The sequence below is a fragment of the Rhea pennata genome, chromosome 1, assembly GCF_028389875.1.
Source record: "Rhea pennata isolate bPtePen1 chromosome 1, bPtePen1.pri, whole genome shotgun sequence".
Lineage (NCBI taxonomy): Eukaryota > Metazoa > Chordata > Aves > Rheiformes > Rheidae > Rhea > Rhea pennata.
In genome coordinates, this window is record NC_084663.1 from 22,174,051 (window position 1) to 22,198,475 (window position 24,425).

At 37.4% G+C, this 24,425-nt stretch overlaps 1 protein-coding gene across 5 annotated transcripts in view; it reads right to left on the bottom strand.

Annotated features, from left to right (window-relative positions):
- The window catches only part of PLXNB2 (plexin B2), a 257,671-nt gene that overhangs the window by 18,226 nt on the left and 215,020 nt on the right, over positions 1–24,425 (bottom strand). For all 5 annotated transcript variants that reach the window (XM_062583102.1, XM_062583127.1, XM_062583094.1 and 2 more), the window contains 13 exons: positions 16,686–16,822; positions 15,875–16,042; positions 14,050–14,158; positions 12,040–12,267; positions 11,391–11,567; positions 10,795–10,934; positions 9,625–9,725; positions 7,256–7,485; positions 6,047–6,228; positions 5,193–5,259; positions 4,948–5,094; positions 1,578–1,734; positions 461–561 (listed from right to left, as the gene is read on the bottom strand). In XM_062583102.1, coding sequence (XP_062439086.1) covers positions 461–561; positions 1,578–1,734; positions 4,948–5,094; positions 5,193–5,259; positions 6,047–6,228; positions 7,256–7,485; positions 9,625–9,725; positions 10,795–10,934; positions 11,391–11,567; positions 12,040–12,267; positions 14,050–14,158; positions 15,875–16,042; positions 16,686–16,822 — 1,944 coding nt within the window. The remainder of the gene's footprint in view (positions 1–460; positions 562–1,577; positions 1,735–4,947; positions 5,095–5,192; positions 5,260–6,046; positions 6,229–7,255; positions 7,486–9,624; positions 9,726–10,794; positions 10,935–11,390; positions 11,568–12,039; positions 12,268–14,049; positions 14,159–15,874; positions 16,043–16,685; positions 16,823–24,425) is intronic.

Sequence of the window (24,425 nt, forward strand, 5' to 3'; positions counted from 1 at the left end):
CTAAGTGACCCTGCTGAGCAGGGAGGTTGGACTAGATGATCTCCGTAGGTCCCTTCCAACCTTACCAATTCTATGATTCTGTGATTTTATTCAGCAGCATGGCAAAGACAAAGATAAATCTCAGGGGTAAGAAGTGACAGAGAAAAGAAAATAAGAGATGAATATGAGACCTAGCAAAAGCACAGAGAGCTTTTTCCAAAGGATTTTGGATTTGGACTCTGCAATGATGAGGAAATCAAAACACTGGGATTTAGGTACTATGTTTTTGGTAAGAAATTTAGGCAGTAAGTCTAGATCTAGCCTTTCATGCTCACAGGTTTTTAGTGCCTAGACACAGAGCTAGTTTTCTATGATTCTTTACATAGAACAGGAGAAGTTTCTCTACAAACAAATTAAGATTTTATTTATTACTAGAGAACAGTTAACAGATGCAAACAACTGCTCTGAAACATCTCCTTACATTATAATGCATTAGTGTGTTGATACGTTTCCATCTGCCATCCCTTTGTGATGTTAAATCCAAGTCTGAGAGGATCTGTGCAGTAGAACCTGGACGCCACTCTATGGAGAAATTAAAAGCAGAAAAAAATTTTTTTAACCATGTGCAAGAATAACTACTCCAAGAATATGTTTCAATTTAAAGAACCACTGACGCACTGTGGAACATTAAAAGGAGTCAGTTGGGACATGTTACAATATGTGCTATTTACTGCTTTCTAGTTTGGCCTTTATTATAGACGTTTGCATAGCTTGCGATAGTTTACACTTTTCCAAACCGTGCACATAACTTGATTATTTTCATAGAAAGTTAAATTCCTTTGCATAAAATACAACAATTAAATATCATAAAAACTGCTGTAAGCCTGAAATAGAGGAGCAGGACTTCCTATGGAAAAGAAAAGGCATTTTTAGTTAACTTACCATGGTTTTATGAAAAACAAGAATTGAATCATCTACTTTCAAAGTAAGGCAGTAACAAAGTTATCAAAAAACTACTTAATTAGAACTCTTAGTATGAGATTATTAATCTTTTAATCGAAATATCAACAATTTCAAAACAGAAGAGCAATTTTAAAACTCTTCAAGAAAAATGATTTTCAGAGGCTGAGCATTTACTGAAAGTGTAGCTTCTTTAAGTTATGCCATCAAGAGCATCAACAGCCATCAAGAGCAAGTCAAATTCAGTATCAGTTTCTAAAATTGCATCATTACTCCTCCAACAATTAATTGTCCATGCATTATGTCATTAGCATATTAGTTCGGACCTGAGATACTGGCTCTGTCAGGCAGGAATACATTTGTGCTAACAGTCATTAATATGTCCATTGCGCACTAATGACAGCGGAATAAAACTTTCAGAATCACGAAAAAGAACTCTATAAGAAAGTATTCATTTTTTAATGCATATTAAGATTGTTGCAAAGTGCTATACTTCTGCATTTAGCTGAACAAGAATTCACCATTTAAACTGTATTTTTCTTCTTTTACAATAAATTGCTTTCGGAGAAAATTTTTATTAAAGAAAACCACAAAACACATTTCTCCTGTTCAATACAGTAGCACAAGTAGCTACTTACCAAGAACTACGCTGTCTGCTTTTGGCCACTGTGAACACGGCAAATTTCGATAGACTTGGTCTATTATCTTTTCCTTTACTTGTGATATCGTATCACAGTTCAGCACTTTCACGGGTATGGAATCGCTTCCTCCATCCTGTACATATACATTTACTGTCTGTGGAGGAAAGAATGTATACAGTTATTAACATAAATTCTAGCTCATTCCTTCCCTTATGACAAAACAGAAAAGATGCAGGATAGATTTTCTCATGCCTAAAAGGCTATCATTACTGAGTCTAAGAAATTCATTAAAGCTTTAAACAGAAGGAGGCCCAAGAATGAAGCAGCTGGACCACTGACAAATTACATCTCCTTATGTAGCCTGATAACCTGGGACATAGTCAAGCACAAGCAATCAGTGCCCCAGCATAATGAGTTACCCATCATCTGAGCTGCACTTCACTGAACTCCTAATATATTGTAGCTGTGAGCTTGCGTGTTCCTTAACGCTATTTTCATGGTTTTACTGGTACAGTATAGATGCATACACAGATCTTCATGGTTTTATTTCGCAAGTAGAGCCGACTAATGAATGATTGTACATGTGGGCATTTAACATGGTGCAACTGATGAGTAGTGACTTGTTCAACTCTTGAACTCTTGTACTCTGATCTCCAGTGAACAGCTGCTCACTTTTTACACTTGTATACATATAACATACATAACTTATATATATACATACATATAAATAAATAAATATATATATATATAAAAGCCATATACAGCATCTTTGTTGTTCAAAGATTTCATTTGATTTTTTACTGTTATCACAATTACTCTAATATCTCCGGAAAGCACATGTAAATAGTTTATTATAGTTCTAAAATTTAGTGTTTTCTGCTAGTATTGACATGTTTTATTTATATTAAAGAGAATCTCTTGAAAGCCTGTAATTTGCTAAATCTGGAGTGATTTTTTTTAAAGCAGTTTCATTATATAAGTGACAATTTCAAAACAGGAAAAATCAAATGAGAAGATGATGGCCAAGTAAGTGAACCTTCATGGGAGAACCTCCCCTTCACCCCCCTAGAGATGCTGATGCAAGGTATCTTTCTTTCACTAGCTAATACAGTAAAATAGTTTTGAGCCTTCATGGATATTTTGCCAGTCAAGTGTCCTTTGGAGGCAGACGTCACCTTTGACACATGACTGGTCAGTGATCTTGAGTACTTCACCTCTCAAATACGATCTTGTCAATCATAATCCCTAAATTTATCAGAAATAAACTTGTATGGTTGGTATTTTTAAACAGTTAAGAAACCATGCCATATGGCAGTCAAATTGAACATGATTGCACTGTCCCTTGACAGAACTCTCTAACTAATCATGAGATTTCACCTTCCTCTTCCTATTAGCTTTATGGTAATTAGACATGATTTTGCTGCTGGTTCAGTATGCAGCATGTCAGTGTAACCAGTGATGCAAAACAGACTCATCTTTTAAATAAGAACAATTAGAGAGCAGAAAACTACTTTATACTGTACTTTCCCACCATGTCTCAGTTTCAGGCAGAAGTGAACTAATTAATATATGCATTAACCCACCTCAGTGCATAAATGCTCCCTGTTTACTAAACTCATATAATGTCACAGTTACCATATTGTCACCATCACATTAATGATCCCAATAATTAAAAATAATACTAATTCACTTCATAACCTTTTATCATGCACACAGAGACATCTATTCCTCATCATCTTACACACACACACACGTTTTGTTTTATGTCAAATAAGTGAATCTGAACCAAATACCTCTACTGCTTACAATGATTAATATCTAAGTAGTAAGCTTGTTCAGCCTACATCTGACTGTATACACAAATCTGCTTTCATATTGCATTCATCTAGCTTAACTGAAGGCATCTTTTTGTGTGTGTGTGTGAAAAGAAACAGACTGAATAAAGAATTACTGACATTAAGTCTCACGTGTAGGATGCAAGTAAATTTTGTTCACTACACACAAGAGAAAATATAAACAGGATTGCCAATCAGAGTGGTACTATGGGTGGTACTTTCAGCTCAGATATGAAGATGAAAGCTCTACTAATCACTAAAATATCAACCAAATCAAAATACTTTTTCTTGCCCAGCACATGCTTTTCTTCCAGTCTAGGTCATATTCTAGCAATTCTGTGAGTCAAAGTCCTATAGCAACCTCCTCACATCAGTCCTTCCATCAACATCCTTTCAGAATACACAAAACAATGATTTTACCAGGACTTAATAAAGTTTTTTATTAAGTTTCTCTCTCCATACTGCAGGTATGCCAGTGTATCTTTCTCAGTGGAGACAACCGCAAGTGGCTACTAACACGTCAATAAAAGAGGAACCAAATCAGAGTCTGTTTAAAGCCAATGAGAAAAAAAATCCTGTCTTGATCTTTCAAGGACAGCCTGTGCATCTTGTATATTTGTTACACTATTACCTGAAGAAAAGCAGTAAAACTGTCAAAAAGAGCAAAACTAGAATTCAAACTCACGTATTTCTTCCTGAACAGCTAAAAAGCAGGCTGTTTTAGTTTTTAGAAACACAGTGTACCCTGTGAGCCAAAGCCTGATTGAAAAACTGGTGTAAATTCATGGCAGTGAACAGAACTAAGCCAAATCAGAATCTGTAATAGAAGAGAACTGGACCATGGAGTTGGAGCTCAGAGGGTGGTGGAGCTCAGAGGGCGAATTCCCTGAGCAGGGATGCTCATCTCATCCCACCTGAAGCATCTCACACAGGTCTTCAGGCCTGCCTGTAGAGGCAGCTGGCCAATGTGGGGAATTCAGGCTCCTCAGCTGGAAACATATCCCTTTGAATACCCGTTGGGTTGTCCATGTCCAGGAGACGTCAGCTCACAACTGATGAGGTGCAGGGATAGGCTCATAAGGTGATTTGGAGATCGCAGAGCCCATCTTACAGAACTCCAGAGGAGCTCATTTTGATATACTAGTAAAATGATCTCCAAAATGACATTTCATATTCTGACAAGCAGAGACCACAAGAGAGAAAGACAACCTGAAGTCCCAGGATAATGTCAATGCTAGAACTTAGGAAAAGTCAATCATGAATGAATTTAGTTTGGAAAGGGGAAGAAAGGTCTTAATTATTAGAATAATGGGAATTTTCAAGGGACAAACAGGGGAAATCTTCAAGAGGCAAAATTCTGTCTGGAGAATTACTTTTGGTCAGACTACTATCTGACTGGCACTTTTGTGCCAGTCATTACCAGGATTTCTATACAGGTCACAGGGTCCAGAAAGAATGTACTGATATAACACTGCAGATCTTAATTTTACAGAAGAAATTATTTTATAATATAATAATCATGCTCTGCTTACCAACTGTGTATACTCTACATCATCTCCCAGTAAGCCTGTGTCATTCAGTGTATATTTGGCTTTCTTTAGTACAGCATCCACTGGGCCTTTTTCTACCTGGTGTTTGATCGCCTTGAACAATTTATAAAGAGGCTCCCCAGCATTGTCCTGTTTAAGGAAAATAAAGCAGAAACAAGATATACTCAATGCAGCATGTTTAAGTATTATTGACAAAAAAAACATAGGCAATAGACTTCAACTCTTACCTTGAGGTACTGATACAAACAAATAGACATCCAGTTAGACAACATCCTCTCAACAACAGTTTCAGATCTAAAAAACACAATCCCAAGTATGTTAGGAATATTTAATGACAAAGTTTTAGAGAAGAACATTGCTTGAAATATAATATTGTTACATGCTTAACCGCATGCACTTTCCTAATGCAGTGATTTCCCTATAGAGTCTTGAGAGCATGCACTTGCTTTAGGATAAGTGCTTTGTATTGCTCATCATTCCCGGGTACCTTCAGCTCATTACTGAAAAGCACACATCCTTTATGCAAAATCTGAAATTGTGAATATGCTATAAGAACAAGAGATAAAAAATGAACCTCATTGTGCATCTACTGGGGGAAAAAACAACAGATTACAAAAGTACAAGCATGTATGCAGAGCAGGACCTTTTTAACGAATTCAGGATAACGAGAAGGTTAAAAAACATTACAGTAAGCCCTCACTGACTACACAATGAGAGTTGATTATATGCACTCATTACGGAGATGACGTGTAGTATAAATGCTAGCTAATTTGGAATAAAATTAGATTTAAAAATTAAATCAGATGTTCAGTATTGTATTTTGAAGTAAGGTAGATGATTCAGTAATCTTGACACTGGTTTGACACTACAGCATTTGGACTTTCTGCTGCCAAAAGTTTTGCCTTCTACAGCTATGCTTAGTGATCTTGTTTTTCTAATACACTTAGGCACAGGGTATTTCTGACTTCCACAGATAGCTGATATTATAATGTTGTCTATTTGCAAGGTGACCACCTTGCAAGTGAAATACATTTACAGAAAAAATAAAGAAATACAGAAAACATGACTGAATCATTCAAACCTTCTTAGCATCAGCTTTGGGTTTTTGGCCACAACATACTGCTCCATCAGTTCCAAGAACAGTGTCCTCATGATGTCAGTATAATATTCTAGCTTTCCATGTAAAGCAACGGTCAGTAAAGATGCAAAATAAACTTTAGCTCGAGCAGAGAATTCCCTTTGGCTTTCCAGCGTGTGAATAAACTGAAAGAGGAAACAAATGCATAATTGAGTCAGAGAATAAGTTTCTAGAGTACCTCAAAACTCATCTGCAGTAAAGAGATGAGCAGTATTATTTTAATGTTAATCTCCTATGCACAGCATGGAAAGCTTTCCAAAAGTTTGAACAAACTACTTACAAGTAAATGTTACCTATAATTTCTTTAAATATACACTCACACAGTCCTACTGGTCTAACCCAAGGAACACATACATTTTACCTGAGGCATTATAAAAATGATGTTTCAATTAAAAGAAAAAAGGGTGTTCTGTGCCAATTTTTTAAAAAGCAAAATCAACTCCTCTCTTCCCCAAGTTCCCAATTCTTTCACATCAAATTACAAAAGACACTAATCTAAGTTAGTACACCTGGGAATGCACTCTGTTCTGCCATAAACTATAATGCTACCATTAACTAGCTCAGCACTGGAGCCTCATTTAAAAAAAAAAGTTAGAAGCCCAAATCTATATTTAGGTATCTGACAATCAGCTCAGTTTTTGAGAGTGAGCAATTAGAAACCTTTTCAGAGCAGCTGAGTACGCATCAGTCTTGATGAATAGGCTACTTGTTCCTGGTCTGAGGAGTCTACGCCTCTCTCTACAAGACCGAGATCCAGTTTATGACATCCAGTAGGTAACTACTGTGACCATGACACAGAGCTGAACCTGTATCATTCTACTGATTACATTTCTTAAAAGGCTAGGGACAAAGTAACTGGGTAACTGCAGTTTTTATGCCAGATCAGGTAATGTCTGTTTCCCTACAGCCACTGTAATGTTGACTAACTCTGTACTATGTGATCTGGGTAACTCTACAGAAATATGATCATGCCTCCCCCCAGGAAGCTCTGGCCATGAGGCCACAGATCTGGCATCAGTTACTGTGGGGCCAAACTCTTAGTAAAATCACTTATTTTGAACAATTTTTCTTCAGCTGGGAAAACCTACTTGACAGTCAGCATACACACGTAGGCCTAGCTAAGAGAGAAGATGAATCTACTTCAGTACTCACATTAATGAGAAATGATTTGCTATTGAGCAGATTGGAGAACTGGTTCAGAGCCTGCTCCACAGTCTGCCGCCTTGCCTCTGGAATATCCAGCTTCCCAGTTATCATCACGTCTTTCTCTCCGTCTTTGGAGGGCAAGAAGAAGACTCTGTCTGTGTACGTTTTGTAGTCCAGTACCGGAATTCCAGCTTCATTTATATCATTTGTCTGATCTTCCATCTCTATCATTAGATCTAGATCATGCAATATAGTTTAAGAGGTCAGTTTTTAAAAAATTAAAGCTTTTTCAAGCAACACAGCATCATTGAGTAGAAGTAACTGAACACTGAAAACTGGTTTTCATCCCATATTTTCCGTTGCCATTTTTAACAGTTATCCTGTTAACTATCACCACAGCTAATCCTGTGGTGACATCAGCATACTTGTTTTTGGTGCAAATTCTTTCCTTGTTTCTTATGTACAAAGCCTATAGAGCCTCAGTGGATGACTGGGTGGAGTTCCTACATACAAATGTAGAATGGTAGCAAAGAGAAAAAAAGGAGACACTGCAGTATCGTTTTCTGTTTTTCCTTTCTAGTATATTCTATTTCCTCTGATTCCATGTAATAATAAATAATCTTTTTTAAAAGATGTAGTATATACAAGATCTTTACAATGTAAAGAGTAGCTTAAAGAGTTCACTGAAATTGATGAAAACACTTCTGTGTTTTCACAGACCCAAAAGCTTTCAAGTTCTTGACAGGGACAAGAATTAGGGAATCACCTTTCAGAGCAGTTATTTTAGCTAAAGGCTTTCCAATTACTGAGTATTGCTGACTGACTAGAACACCACGTTAATTAATATAATGACGTACTGTCTCGGCAATTTTTATTGTTCATGTCATTTATTCTTTCATCCCTTTACTTTATAGCTTTCAGCAAACCGAAGGGAGAAAGTATCTTGTGGTTTCCAGCTTTGTGGTATTTGTCTGTACTTCATGCTCTTGTCATTACAATATTACAGTATGGATCCAGAATGTGTTTCGATTTTGGTGTTTCATTTTTCCATCAGCCGAGGAGGGAGCAGTTTAGGAACTGGATTGCTCTTTGCATGTGCATTCTGCTTCCTGCAACCCTTGTGCTTGGTGGAGCAGATATACTAGGACATAGAGAAAAAACCTTCAATGCAACAAGCAGTGCAGCTTCAGCAGGATTTTGCAGCCCCTCACTAGGAGTATCAGCAAGAGAAAGGCACTTTTGCATTTCAGAAAAGTGTGTGAAGAAGTTGCATGAGGAGGCTGTGAGAATGCTGTTAACCTTGATTGACCCTCTCACAATTCAAAGGGTACTTTGAAATGAAGCTCACTTAGGAACAGCTTTTGATTCAAAGATTTGCTTCTGGGTTCTGCCCAGAACCTGGAAGGAGTCAATTTTCCAGAGTAAGAAAGCTGATGTAAGAAAAGAACGTTCTGTCCCAAATGACAAAAATTCCAGGAAAACAAGACTTTGAGAGGCCTCCAGCATGGCAGAAATGTTATGAAACCTTGAGCTCCAAAAACTGATTTCAAAGTCTAACCTCAAGTTGGTATTTAATTCACTCCTGCTTTTTAGCCACTTCCAACATGAAATATTCTATTTCTTTTTAGAAATAAAATGTGTTTTTTCTAATAGGCATTATTTCAACAAGACCCAACAGTAAGTACATTTCAGATAATGAGGTAACATCTCATGGTAATCATTTAGGCCAATATTTGCAAACTCAGATGCCTAATTTAAGCAACATTGTAGAAATGCTGAGCCTTCACTCCCCCCACTGTCTTCCCTGGGTTGATGTCTCTATGTTTACCCAGAACAATTAGCTAGCTCCTCAAATCAAGCTTAAGGTTTTCATGATAAATAGGGCACCATGTTATTTCTTTCCTGCAAGCTTGCCAAATTATCCCTTTGTATGTTGATTGCTGTAAATACATTTTGCAGCTCTGAAAACAGTTTTTAATGTACTTGCCTGGCACATACTGTCATTATGCTAAATACTAAGTGCAGAGTTAGTTATTATAAAACTTCTTTCCTCTATCGATGGCCACTCATATCAACAGCTATAAATAACCTCATTCTCAACTAGTTTCTCTTTACCAGTTGCTGACTAACTCCTGTGCTTCCTTTGCACTAAAACTAGCCATTTCCTTAAACAACCTTCAACTCCGTTTTATTTTATTTATGGCTTTCACATACAATAGTCAGCAAAATATTTTATATGATGTTGATATCTGTAATTAAAAGTAGTTAGATCTACTAATGATTTCCAGAAGACAGCTTTAGCAAGATAGCACAGTTGCTCCAGTCCATCTCATGATTTCTCAAGAGGACCCATAAAATACAAACATCAGTCATACCTGTGAATTCCTTTTTGCATCGATCCCTGACACTCTCCTCCAGGCCTTCTAGTTGCGACTTGATTTTTTCATATTCACGTTCTGCTTGTTGGCTCTGACGTCTTTACGAAATAGAGGTAAGATTTAGAAAAATTACAAACTGCAAAAGCAAATTGTTTGCAATAGCTCTAAACGAGAAGCAAAAGGAATCATGAGAGGACAATTTCTTGTTCTTGATTTCTTTTAAAACACTAGCTGCAGAGAGAAAATGGAGGAGGCGAACAACAACCACAGACCAAAGTTTCATTTAATGTAAATCAACCTGGCACCACCCTAAACCTACTGCTTTAAAGCACATATGAGTCATTGACTTAAAATCCAATAAGCAATAGTTAAGAATATGATCATATACTAAGTAAAAAATTGTAATTTGTATATACTGAACAAAGATTGTTTGCAGCATGCTCCACTCTAGCTACGAGGTATCAATGGAGCATACCTACGACTGGACAGAACAGGTTGAGAAGATCCAAAAAAAGGTCACTGCTGTATAACACACTTAAGCATTACTTCAGCTATACTGACATGCAGCAATAGAGTGGAATCCATCTCATGCTGAGGGCCAGTACGAGGCGTATGTATTACTAACCTTAAAATTGGCCTAAGTAGGTCTTAAGTGAAGTACAGACATTGTTCTGGTTCTTTGTGAAGCATGAATTTCACCATTAATCATGAGATTTGCATGTGAATAACACTTATCCCAGTTGGAAAGACCAAAATGACCACTTAGAGAAATCCATCCAGCTTGAATCTATGGTACTGACTAAGGCAGTTTAAATGCTTATAGAGATGTATGCAGAACTAGTGATCACAAGAGGCACCTTAGATGCAATTTCAAGAACATATGTGTGCAACGCATATGCGTGCAACTGTGCGCTTGGAAAGCCTCGGACCAGTTGTTTGTGCTTAGGTATAAAGGGCAGACTGGGCTGACTGACATCAAGGAATTTGGTGTGTGAGAGAGGGATAAATTGGTGCCCATACACATTTCGAGCTGTAGCAGCTTTCCTTAACTCTACAGTACATAAAAATAATAGAGATGCTTTCTTTTTGTAGACTGGGGTACAACAATTAAGTATCACCTTCAAAACTTCAGGATAGCAAAAGCATCTAATTAAAGGAGCTTCTTACCTGTAACAGATTATAGAAATGATGATGATAGCTATCATAGGAATAAGTACAAGTGGCAAAATCAGATTCAGTGGGATGTCACTCACACGCGTATCATATTCCACCCTTCCTAGGATCCATTCTCGGAGGCCAAATTTCACCTGAGCAGATAAGCACAGACATTTGTCTCAAAAAGCAAAAATAGACAGTGATTCATTTCTCAGTTGTGTTCTAATTTCTTACTTATCCTTGCAATCCAGTGAATTTCTAGCTTAATCTACCAAACAAAGGAACCATTTCTGCATATTTTATGCTGAATTTAAGTGACTAGCACTATGTTTCAAGAAATAATTTTACTCTATTTTACAGAGGAAGAAAAATCCCCAGCCTGTCTAGCTACAATTATACGTTCCTATGTAACAAAGGTAGAAAGCAATTAGAAGCTTTTTATGTGTAAAGTCTTCTAGACAGCAGACAGAATCCGCAGAAAGAAAGAACTGTGCAAGAAGTTTCTGCACAATGATCTAACATCATTAAAGAACAAATTATTTCAGTTAGGAACCTACTGCATCAGTGTCACTTAAATAGATAGTACATTATTTTGAAAAGTAACGTACAATGAATTCAGGAAGGTTATTGATAGTATCTCTCTTCTGCCTTTTCTTGGGTTGAGGTTGTACTTCTGGCGGCTCGCAATATAAATCCTTCTCAGTCAGAGTTTTTATGTTGCAAGGTTCATCACCCACAAAAGCCTGGGCCTCATCTATCGTCATGGCTTTATTCAGATTACTGCCCTAGACAGAAAATACAAAACTAAGTCATCATCACATAGTCTTGGGAGACAAGAAGTCAGGAGTTACAAACTTCGTTTGGATCATCTGGAGCAGACGGGATTTGCATGGTGGTATACAGAAGACCATAGGGGAAGGGAAATATCCCACTGCCCTTTCTTCTCCTTTTCTCCTTAGTGTAAGAAAGAAAAGAAACCAATCCAAGTCCCTCAATCTTTGGGGAGATTGCAGAGAGAAGTAATTTCCAAATTTCAGGCTCAGCAGAAGAGGGCACAAAAGAAAGAAAAGAGGAAAGGGGGAAAAAGGGTATCTAACAGTGTTTAGCATCTAGCAAGGGTAATGGGCTCCAGCAAGCATTTTGGGTATGGAACTAAACAGCTATTTGTCGTAGATTAAGGTTTTTGAAAAAGACAGGAAATAATCTGTACAAGATTTAAGGACATAATGGGCAACCGTCATCGCTTAAAAAGTTTACCTTTGCATGAATAAGTTTGTTGACTTGTTTTTTGATGCCATCTGTGAAGTTTTCAAAGGTTGGGTCTGCAACATATGCAAAGGAGTGGCTCTCATTTTTTACAACCAAATGATAATGATCCATTAGAATAATAGTGGTAATATTATAGTTTTCTGGATCTTCCAGTATTGGCGGGGAAGAGAAAACCACTGTGGTTGCACTGAGATTTGTAACAAGTTTTCCATCAAACTGTAAGAAACAAGACAAGAAGAATGCATATTTTAGAGCTTGACTGGTTCCCTTACATAACTGTTCACAACTTTAGACTGTAGAAATAAAAACACCGTGAGTTATGTCCTTTCCATAGAGTAAAAATAACAAAGACAGTAAGAGATGCTTTCTGAAAGGAAAATGAAACAGCAATTTGTTGATGAGAAAAAAATATTGTGTTCTAGTACCTGCTCCCCCCAAAAGCTTATGCTACAGCTCCACTTCCATCTGCCTTCAAATTTTCTAGCTCTGGACCACACTGGGCTAATATTATTAAATTGCTCTAAGATTAAGTGGTTAACATGGTAGCTTTAATTGAGACTGTCTTCTGTACCATTAAGTATCTCAGGTGAATTCTTTTCTATTGACACTATAAAACACCTTGCATAAATTCAATATAAGTACTTATGTCTGAATAAAATTTACCAACTGTCAATCAACAACTAAAGTTAATAACTTTGTTAATACCCTTGCCTCCCCTCTTTCAAATAACACAAATCCTAGAAAGTTCTTCAGTCACTCAGCAAAGCCAATTGCAGCCAACAACACTAACAGGAACTTTTAAAATTTCCTACACCATCACCTCCGTTTTTGATTTTGAGAAAGCAAGTGTAATTTGATAGTTTCTCCTCCACATTTTTGATATCATAGGTAAATGTGAGTAAAACAAAAGATTGGAAAAAAAAGTTGTTAGACTTAACCAAGAGTATTGTTAAGTCTATGCACAATATACAATATAGACTTAAGCTAACATGTTTGGGAGATGCTAAGCACACATAAGGAGGGGTGGGAAGAAACGTTGATAAACACTGCCAAGAATGCTAAATAGACTTTGAGATCATCCTGAGGTTTAAGGCAAGCAGGATATAGAAGAATCATATGTTGCAGTTTATAGCATGTGAAATGTATGCAGTTTTCCTTCTTAAACTGTTTAAAAGAATAGGGTTTTAATGGAGCCTAATCCAGCAGGCTTTGGCATAATCTAAAAGCTGACTCATACATACATACAAAAAATATACATGTTACCAATTCCATGTATTAATTATTATTTTTTTTAAATCAGATCACAAGGAAGTCCTGAATTAAAGAGTTAGATTTAAAAATGCTCCATAATTTAAAACATCTTCTTTCTGGAAGATCACTTCAACTTCTCAGTTGTTATACTAAATCATGATCTTCATTAGAAAAGTGAGAAATTCAGCTCTGTTGGAAATGTCAGTTCTCCTTAACAAGAGATGCAAAAAGGGTTTATTTTATTTTTTACAACTCATAATTGTGCACATGCTGTAAGTGCAATATGCCTGAAGCATATTGCAGGAAAGAAAAGGGAAAGATTTTGTTCTTTGAGGTGTGAGAAAATAAAAGGCTCTGACTGTGCAAAGCAAAGTACTCAGGACTGTCTGCATTTGGGCCCTGTTTCAGGCAAATCTCTAAACCTTGAAGAGGAAGGAGAAAGACAGAGAGAAACAAATAATACTACTTTCCAATTCTGAAATATATTCAGCTTACCATTCAGAGCTTCCATTCTTATTCACATTGAACATTTTTTAAGCACAGAGTTACAAGGTACTAGTAAATATAAGTACAGATGGCAAGAGTAAGCTTTTTATATAGTTAGAAATAGAGCCAGAAGTCTATTCAAATATTGTTCTACTCCAAGCCCAGTGAAGTCAAGTGGGCAAAATTAAATGTATTTTTTTGAACAGACTGTATTTTATGTATCCGTTGTGATGCCTTTTTGGGGAAAAAAAAGAAAATTACCCTTTTGAGATGTTGTTTCCCTGCTTCTGGACGCTCTGCATAAACCACTAGTGAGAATCTCTGGATGATGTCAAATCCAGTTCCAGTTACTGTAATATTTCTCCCTCCACTGAAAGTCAGAATTAAAAAAGAAATCAAGTCATTGGCAAAATGGTACAGCTACAGACTACTTTATCCTGCACCACTATAATTCCACTGAAAATAGTAATGGAATGCCTATATGATAATTAGATCTACACAAAAAATGTCTATTAAAACTATCTATAACCACAGCATTTAAACACAGCAATGTGAGCGTTAAACTAGTTTTCAGCTAGTAGTATAAAAAAAGTACAAATCTCTCTCAGTATCTGGGACGATGATGCCTCTTTCTATGTACTTACATTTCTCTGATCTTTTTTTTACGTTTTGAAATCTCTTCACCTAACACACACACAGATAAAGGTGAAAGTTTTTAGGGACCTGGCTTCTCTGTTCACTTTCCTTCGCAAGTTACTATTTTTAACAGAGTGAATTCACATAGAAAAAGAATGTATGCAAATTGCCAGTGAAAGGTGAAGATACCTAAGTAACCTGGATTTAGAGGGATAGTAATCCTCAAAGGAAACCATTAAGGTAAGGTCCAGTTAAGAAGAAGAAGAGGAAGAAGAAGAGGAAGAAGAAGAAAAAAAGTCTTTTAAATCCCCTGGGGTAAACCACTATTCCTTCTACTAAGGAAGTCTACAAAGGAAATCCCCAACCTCCACAAAAAAAGAAACAAAAAACAAAAAACAAAACAAAACAAAAAACCAGTAAATCAAAATCAGAAGCAAACAAAATCCAAATTCTTTTCAACATAAGTGACCCCACCATATTCAAGGAGGCAGGAACCAATTTCTCCAATAGAAGTCATAGCCAATTTTAATTTTAAACTCCTATTTTTAAGGTTGTGCTCCTACAAATTCCTTTTACTGAAAAAAAAAGGAAGCATCTTGATCTCCTTTTCGTATTCCAGAATATGAAAATGTCAACTGCTTCGCAGTGGGCAGAAAGACTGGAATATTAGGGAACAGTAGAGCCCAACGTAAGTAAAGGTCACAAGTTTGTCCCTGTATCCATTGTGGAATTACTCTCAAAATCAGAGGCATGTTAAGAGGACATTTAAACAGATGATTTGCCATTTTGCTACAAATGTAACAGTGGCACATATTTCTTTGGTTTCACAATTAGCATTAGAGTTTTTTTCCAGAAGGAACAGTGTTTTCAGCGAACACATACTAGCTGGGACATGAAGGGAGTAGGGGTGTAGGAGCGAGCAAACCTTTTAAAGGCCTTACTGAATTCTGATCTTGATTTCCTAAACGAACTTTTTCTCATGGGAGGAAAAGATGGTAAGCCATAACTTACTATCTCTAATTCCATCTTACTTAGTAAAAGCTGAAGAGGAGAACTATTAGAAACCTTTCTGAGATTTTTATATTATTTGCAGAAGATGATCTCTCCCTTACACCACAGAATAAGAATGTGTATGTAATAAAAAGATCACGTGGTTTGACATCATACTTAAACGCTTCAAATTTTTCTCTTTAAGACATCTTCATTTAAAAGAAGATCATTATTTTTTATGATGTCAAAATTTAGCTTTGAAGTGGAGATTAATGTTTGGGGATAAACAGAGTACTTGCAAATGTCAGCTGTGGTTTAGAATGATTCAAAATCTATGTATCTAAATTTGTGTACAAATAGAGTACAACAGCTCTTATTTTAAACAGTTCTATATGGAAAAAAACCTGTTACATATATTTTAACCTAATCACAAATGAAGTTACGGCAAACATTTCATTACCTGCTGAAGCTATTTACTGGCAGGAACTTGGTGACAGTAGGATTCTCTCTATATGAAAATTTCCCTGGTATGTTACTTGCTGTGTCCCCATAGTGGACTCTTACATCAACATCTTCAACCTTGCTATTAGGTCCTGTAATGCAAACTATCTTGTCTCCAAATTCAGTGCTAAATCAGAGAAGAAAGAAAAGAGGAAATATCTTCAGTTACTAACATTATTGTAATTCATATTTATTACTGTGGTACCCCAGAACCAACAAGAATGAGCCCTATTTTGCTAGGTAATTACAAAGTAATTACAAGAGGAGACAATACTTTCTCCAGATTTTGTTAAAGTCTTAACAAAAAAGATACAGGATATGGAAAGGAATAGTGCACACACACAGCAACAACAAGATGTCAGCACACTTCATGTTATTCCTCTCGGTTGGGGGAGAAGGGGAGCAATTAATATGAAGAAAAGAGAGGAACAAGTCAAGGGATACTACAAGATTAAATTTTATATGGAACCACTGAGAAGATGCTGTGGGAAAGTATGGGCAATTTTGGAACAGTCAGTCAAGCAGAGAAAGCTGAAACTGGAAAATTGTTTCAATATCTGAGTTCTTCCACTTTGGCTGTTTCTGCAGCTGCTTCTTCCAGCTGGAGCCCCCGAGCGAGTTTGTCTAAATGTTACGTGCAGAGCCACACTGCATGTGGTGAGTCACTACGAGACATACAACACATTTGTGTAATTCCGAAAGGCCAGCACTTGGTTGGTGCTTGGTTAGGATACAACCTTATTGTTAAGTTCTCAGCATTTCATACGTACACATTGCAAGGTTCGCTGCCAACTAAAACATGAACATCCTTCTTGGAACCCGTTGCCAGGTTTGTACCAGTGATGGTAAGTGTGGTTCCACCTGCTTGTGGACCTCTTTCAGGGCTTATTCCAGAAGGATGAGGTTCCTGCAAAGAGGAAACAGTCAAACTCATTAAGAAAATGAAATAAAATTTACACCAGTATTAATACATATATATTATATAATAATAGTAGTATAATATTATTATCTGTAAAATAATAAAATTAAAAGAATGGAACAAAGCAAAAAACTTCCACCACACAGCAAATTCTTTCATTATCCATGGTGAGCAAAGAAGTGACAGATGATGTGAATGTATTCACATTTTTTACAAACTGTACTTTATGAGGTTTATATACATTTAAATTCCTTATTTGCAATACGTAGAGTTAACTGCCACTAGGTTTGTAAGGGCTTCCTTTTGGACTTCCTGCTATCACATTTACTTTATGACTTTCCTCTTCCTTATGCCTGAAGGTACTTTAACCTTTCCTTGCCCTTTACATACATTCTATATCAACTACAGGAGAGACAAAGCAAGGTTTTCAAAACTGGTAAAAAAGAGAAAGAATATTAAAATGTCATTTATCTCATATGGCTCTCAGTCATGGAAAATGATTTTCACCGCCTTTCTTGAGCAGTGAGCATGAAAAAAAATTCTGAAAACATTAAATTTTTCTTATTAACCTATAATCTTGAAGATTTTTTAAAAATCAATGGAAGCAAGCAGACACACTTCAAATTACTGTCATCAGAAATTTAAATTTCTCAAATACTGTCACTCCTTTTGTTCTTCATTCGGTCTTTATTTCAGTGATCATATTTGCTATTCCTGGATATATGACAAATACTATAAATTTACAGTAAGGGTGATTTTCATGAATGGAACATTTTAATTACTTCATACGTAAGCAGTCCCTCGTTCCAGTTCAGAAAAGCATCACTATTATGTGATGTGAAGGTCTCGAATCAAGAGTATGAACAAAGTCATCTAATTCGCACGAGACTCCTTCCCTGTCCTGGCCCAATGCCCGCCCTGCACCTTGGGTTGGGAGGGGATGCAGCCTGCCCAGTGCCTCCCGCGCCAGCGAGGATGCCCACGCATGTGCCGCAGCCTTGCACCAGGATGATGCTACTCTGTGCAGCTGCAGCAAGGCTGTCGCGCATGGGGAGATGTCTCGGCACGGCACGTACCCAGGGAAGACCCCAGGTCCTTGCGAGCGGCAGGGCTGCTGCTACAATGGACCCTGCATTTGCTAAAGCATGTGAGGTCAGGAGTTTAGGGAGGTTGTGACACAGGTAATGCTTTTCTGATGTATAATTATGCATCTTGATCCACGTTCAAGCACAGGGTTTCCTTAAACAAGCTAAGAGAGCAACCAGCATCTGCTCATGTGTATTGGCAAATAACATCTCTCCTCCTCTTGCTTAATGTTGCTGAAACGAGTGGCTGATAATGAAGCTCTTGGCTGGTGCTATTCGGTTTGAGGCATATACAAATAAAGCAGGAGTAAAGAAGCTGGAAGGTTCCAGCTGGGATTAGGGTTCACCTAAGCACCATCCCGCTGCACTGAGCCCCTCTGACATCTTCGACTCTAGTGAGAAGAAGCCATACTCAGAAATGGACAGCAAAGTGACCACCCAACCACAACCGGCTCATTCAACATTACTGCGATGATATTAAAGAAAGCTTGTGGTGTTATTCCTTTTGAGTAAAGTGAACCATCGTTACTATGCAGCAGAAAACTTTCTCCCATGTTATTTTGCCCATGCATAAACTGCTGTCTCTCTGCCAACTTATAGCAAAAAAAAAAGAGAACCCAGAAATGGTAGGGAGGTGAGGGAATGGTGTACCACACTTTGATTCAAGCTCAATGAGCCATTTCCAGGTTTTCAATGAGTAGAAGGAATCAGTAAAAATGCATTCAATCGACCTTGTGTTTACTTTACAAATATGTTTTACTGAAGCACAGGTACTATAGAAATACAGATAACTAGCACTTGCAGTGCTTGCTGTATACTTCCACGTCTGAACAACTTCTCCGAGAATAAATGCATCACGGTTCAGCACACTTCATAAATCCACAACGACAACTGCAATTTGCTCGGAAGTCATAGAGCCTTAGGAATATGCTTTAACACTAATTGGGTGTCAATTGCTGTTCTTCCCTAAGAGAAATCTGTTTGCAAACCCTTCACTCCTCAAGATGTGCATTGCTTCAACATATGACTGCTCGCAGACACTAACCTTTGATTTCTTTTTTAATTTTATATATCACTTGAGTTACAAGATTTTATGTAGGGAAGTGAATCAAAGTCACTGTTAAAGCATGGCTTAAATCAACAAAGCATCCTGGATTCAACATAACAAATACGAGTAAAATTTGCTTATTTAAATCTATACAACCCTCTCTGTCAGTACTCTTCTTCACATTTAACTGCTTGGTGATTTAAGCTAAATTGAACTAAGTCACGCAAGTGTAAATAATAAGTTTGCAGTATTCTAACTAGTTCAGTTTAAAAATCACACTTGAAGTTTAAGTTGGCACAAATCTAGACATACATTTCACATAAAAGTTCCTTTGTGCTTTTTTGGTAACACAATTTTGTTGATAAAAATTGCAATCAATCCTGTATATTAAATGCAAGCTAAATAAATTACCTATGAAAATATATCAAATATTTTAACCATAACCTTAACACATAGACAGAGAGCAGTAACTGCAATTAACTTTACATTCTGAATATCATAAAATGTTAAGTATGTTGGATTGGTCTATCATCTCTACTAAAAAACACAGCAATCATTAGCTGCACAGCACATATGGGATAGTTTTCAGAGAAACATATCCCCCGAGAATGACAAAGGAATCAGTATGGACAAAATCTTTATCCCTGAACCTCAGGAAAACTAGTTACAACTTGTAGCCTTTTCCCTTGATAATACCACAGTTTAAAGCTAAACCTTTGAATTTAGATTTGGGGAGGAGAGGAAGGAGAAGGGATTTCTGACGCATCCCACACCACTTTCCTCTGTCACCCTACATAAAAACCAAAGGCAGCCTGCTAAGAAACTTCTGCTAGGTCGTTGCATTCCTTTCTTCCCGCAACAGTGCTCATTAATTATACTAATAAAGCTCAGTTAGGTTGTTTAATGAGGAAATTTGGCAGCGTGTTGGTTGGTTATGTGGCTAACGCTATAAATATCGAGTAAGCCACAAACTTGGAACAGAGTTGTCCAACGTCATTCTCCATGAAGGATCTTTCAGTGATGGTGCACATTTATCTGTCTATGAACAAGGATATAATATCTAGATAAATACATGGCTATCAAAAAGCAAAGTTATCTGTAAATAACATAACAACGGAGAAGTGAGGTATCTGCTCGGATTTCCCCAGAATTTGCTGTTTTCTCAGCAAGACTCTGAATTTGTTGAAAGATAAAACACAACTCTGCCAAGAGGAAAACATGTCATTCACACCTCAGCCCCCTAACCAGGATATGGCAACAGCATGGAGTCAGCGCATCTTAAATTCACCTGGAACAGAATTAAAAATTGAGGCCAAGAATCACTATGGCAGCTAATATAGGTACCAGCTAACGACGAGGTGAAATAGCTACATTTAACTCTTATTTTCTCTTCAGTCACTGATTTTGCAGCTGCTCCTCAAAGGACTATTTTAAAATAGCCTGATTTGAAGTATTCATATTTAACTTCTTTAAAGTAATTTTGCAAATACCAAGAGCACTCCAGGGACTGAGTAATGTGGACGCTACATAAAGATGATCTAATAAGGAGGAACTCAACCTTCCTCTGTGTGCAGGGGAATTCTTCAGGACAATTGTTAAGACAAAGCATCACATAGTAACAGTTTATCATAAACTTATCAGGAAAACAATTTGATGAATTTTAACTAGCTATTTTCTGTTTCACATCATCTTTTTTTTCTCTCTTCCTTTTGAATGATCTGCCAGAATGAGTAAGTATTTTATAAGTATATTATCAATTATTTTTAAAAATTTAATAAACATTTTATAGCAAAACTAATGCACTCCAAGCCACTTTTAGTGTCTCCTAAAATGTTCATGGACGGCACAAAGAGCAAAGCTGTATCAGCCAACCTGGGGGTCTTCTTAGAGGGCCACTAAGGAACCCACACCATCTAAATGTGTAACTGGAAAGCAATTTTCAACCACGAAAGCTGGTTAGAGAAGATTAGTAGAAGAAGATCTTTTGCTGAATGCCAACATAATTTGAAAATGCACTGTCAGAGGTGGTGCAAGCCTTAGCAAAGATTGTGTCAACTAAGGAGAAGCCAGCCCCTTCCCACCACTGACATCGCACCTAACTAAAAGCAGCACAGAGAGGCTCAGACACTTCGCAGTCACAAGGTCTAGACTTATCTTGCAAATCCTAGCAAAACCCCACACCTCTACACTCCTGAATGCAGCCACACAGCTCCTCTTTAAACTTTACAGGAGATCCTTTCTCCTTGCAAAGGAAAACAAGGGGCAGACGGCAAATCCTGTTTGAGGTATATAAATGCAGCATAAAAATGCTGCATTTACCAAGGCACAAAAATCTTTAATTTTCACTGAGGATTGAAATATTAAAAATTTTGAAATATTAAAAATTTTGAAATATTAAAATATTTCAAAATATTTTGAATATTACAATGTTGAAAATTCAGGCAGTACAAACTGCGAAGATAAACCTAAGATCTCAACAGTTGTGATATCAGTGATTCAAAATCCCCTCCAGGATCTGTTTTCTCCTCATTTCCTCCCTTTTCTCATTACAATCCCTGGATCATCATAAACACTCCCCTTTCATTTTCAGCACTCGGCTCTCTGCACCTCACTCTCTGCGTTCACTCAGTGAGAAGGTGCCCGGGGGAAGTCACACTTTCTATAACACGACACCACAGTGCCCGTTGCAATCATGATGTTAAGCAGAGCATTTTGATTGTGTGACCTACAAGGAATTTATAGCAGCTTTAAAATAATTCTTCTGGAAAACATCATCCTTTGCGAGGATTTGACAATATTTCATTTCTCACGGACACAGTGAAATTTGAACAACCCTACAAATGCTAATTTAACTTTGATTTTATAACTCCTTGAAGTGTAGAATATCATAATTTACATATATTTCACTCTTTTCCTTCTTTTGCTTGAAACAGAGATTTCAGTGGACTATATTTCTCTCTTTGTCACGGTTTGAGTGAAAACAAATCTTTTTGTGCAGTGATAGATTATTTTGCGCGTGAGTTTTCTGTTTTAAAAAAGCCTGTTCCAGTGGCTGCCAGTTGCTCAGTGGCCTGTTTCCTGTTGGGTCTTGCAGGCCAAGTCCCAGCAGAGTGACTGTTCCACCCTCTTACACATTTGTGATCATGTTCTGTGTTTGGAACAGATTTGTTAAAACACATGCCCATCCACGTCTACGTTATTTAAGCAAGGCTCTACTGTCAACAGATGTAACTTGCTCCCTACTGTTCGGTTTATTCTAAAGAAATAATTTGATCTTGACAGGACTTCTTGCTTGTAGGTGTGGGCAGATTTTAGTTTGTAAGTTGTGGGAAGCTTAGGCATTTAGAAATCTTACATACACATTTTCCTTAAATCCTAGTTTGGTGTAATAATGCTCAGCTAGAGGTGTCAAAGTCCACTTGCACCTCAGTATTACCATATTGCACCATGCTGCTGAGTTACTGCTCCTGAACTGATGAGTAGTTCTTCCAGACTTGAAATAATCATTGAGCAGCTTTGCTGTAGGGATAATAAAGATAAGTAGAGAGCTTATGTGACTGTGGTTAGTGCTCATGGCATTCATATAGTTTACTTGAAGGCAATAGTTATAATGCTGCAAATTGAAGTATAAGACAATCCTTGTAACATCCTTGCACATCGCCTGTGAAACATGATGTTCGAACAGTACCAGCTCATTTGGCAGCAAATTCACTTGTTCTCTTGGTAACACCAGGGAAGTCTTTGTAACTCGGCAAACCCTCCCTTGGCATTTACTTTCCTGCGTGCTACTGTCTTGTCTTTGCATCAGGGACTCCTCCAAGCTTCACAAACTGTATTTTGGGGGTTTGCTTCATGGTAAATATCAGTCTATCCTCTCAGACACTCTTCTGCATAGTGGGATGAGAAAAGAGAATGAGTAAGCACTGGCAAAACAGCTTCCATTGGCCCAAGTATGTATGTGACTTCATGTTCGGGCCATTTTCCAGGATCATGTTTTCTCCAGAGCAGTCAGAAATTTTCCCCTCGCATTCTGTGTATATCCTTAGTCTTGTTTTTACAAATTTGTTTCACAAAAATATAAATACATATTTTTCCTTGTAGTTTAATGCTTTCTGTGTGCTGGAAGGTGAATTATCTCCATGCCTGTTCCAGCTATAATCACATTTAGAAGCGAAGTTATTTATTAGCAATGTACATGACTGTTGCTCTTGATAGAGTTACTGCAGACTCTCTGAGTATTCATATTTGAGCTCTTGCATTTTTCATCCTGTTTATTAATCCAGAATGAACTTTTACATCATTAACATTTTATCACTTGCAGTCAGTTTTTTGCAAAATCTGGAAGGTGATCTGTTATTTCTTTACGCTTTTGATTGCTGCGTTACTAAAAGATACTTTTCATAGGCTGAAAATGCTTCTGGAGGGCTCCTTGGATTTAAGATCTCTTTGCTCTGCTGGTGTCAAATCCAAACACATGGGACTACCAAGTCTACTTTACTTACCACACAGTAAGGTTACTCTTACTCTTTTTTTCTTTTTTTTTATCCAGTTTCTTGCAATTTTCTCACTAAGGATATGCAGATGCTAAATTATACCATTCCCCCAGCTTCTCTCTCATCCACCCAACTTGCAGTCAGTATTCAATGTGTCACTCTGATTAATGTTCCTTTCCATTGATTTTATTTGCTTTGCAGTTTTCTTAGTTTATATTGTCAAGTTGCACCAACTGAATTCTGGTCTCTTGCACAGTATTCAAAAAAAGAAATAAGAGTGCACTTCTGCAGAGCTTCATTTAGATACAGTATCTCTAATTTTTTGATTTCTCTGCATTTTCACTCCTCTGTTGACAAGTGCATCCCGAACTTTCTGTGTTCTGCTATAACATTTCTCTGTGGTGGGAAGTTTCTAGCCTAATTACACCACTGAGATAAAAATGGTTACCGTTTATCCTTCACTAAGGCAGAAAATCAAACAATCAGCCACCAAGAAGGCTAGTGGTGATTCACCTAAGGGGTCAGAAATTCAGAAGCAGTAGGAAGGGAACAGAGGAGGGGAGCCCAACAGAGATGCAAAGAAACCTTGGCAGAAAATCCATGCTGGAGAAAAATCAGCTTTGCCAGACTACAGCATAGAAATGACTGGCGAAGGAAAAGAGGATGGTGGCAGAGTATATCCCCACGATGTAGCTGTGAGAGATGCAGCACAGGGTGAAGCCAGCAACAGATGTGTTCAAATGGACATGACGAGCAGCACATGGCAAAACCAGCCAAGCTCCTGATCTGTCAGCTCCAGTAGGCAGTGGCCTCCGAGCTGGGGTTTGCCTTCAGATGTCAGTGCACATCCTCAGAAGTACAAATGGGCTCTCGTGCTTCCCTACAAGCAGAGCACAGGGATGCTGTGCCAAGGGCCTCATGACAATGCACACACACATGCAGATAAGATTTTCATAAACGTACAC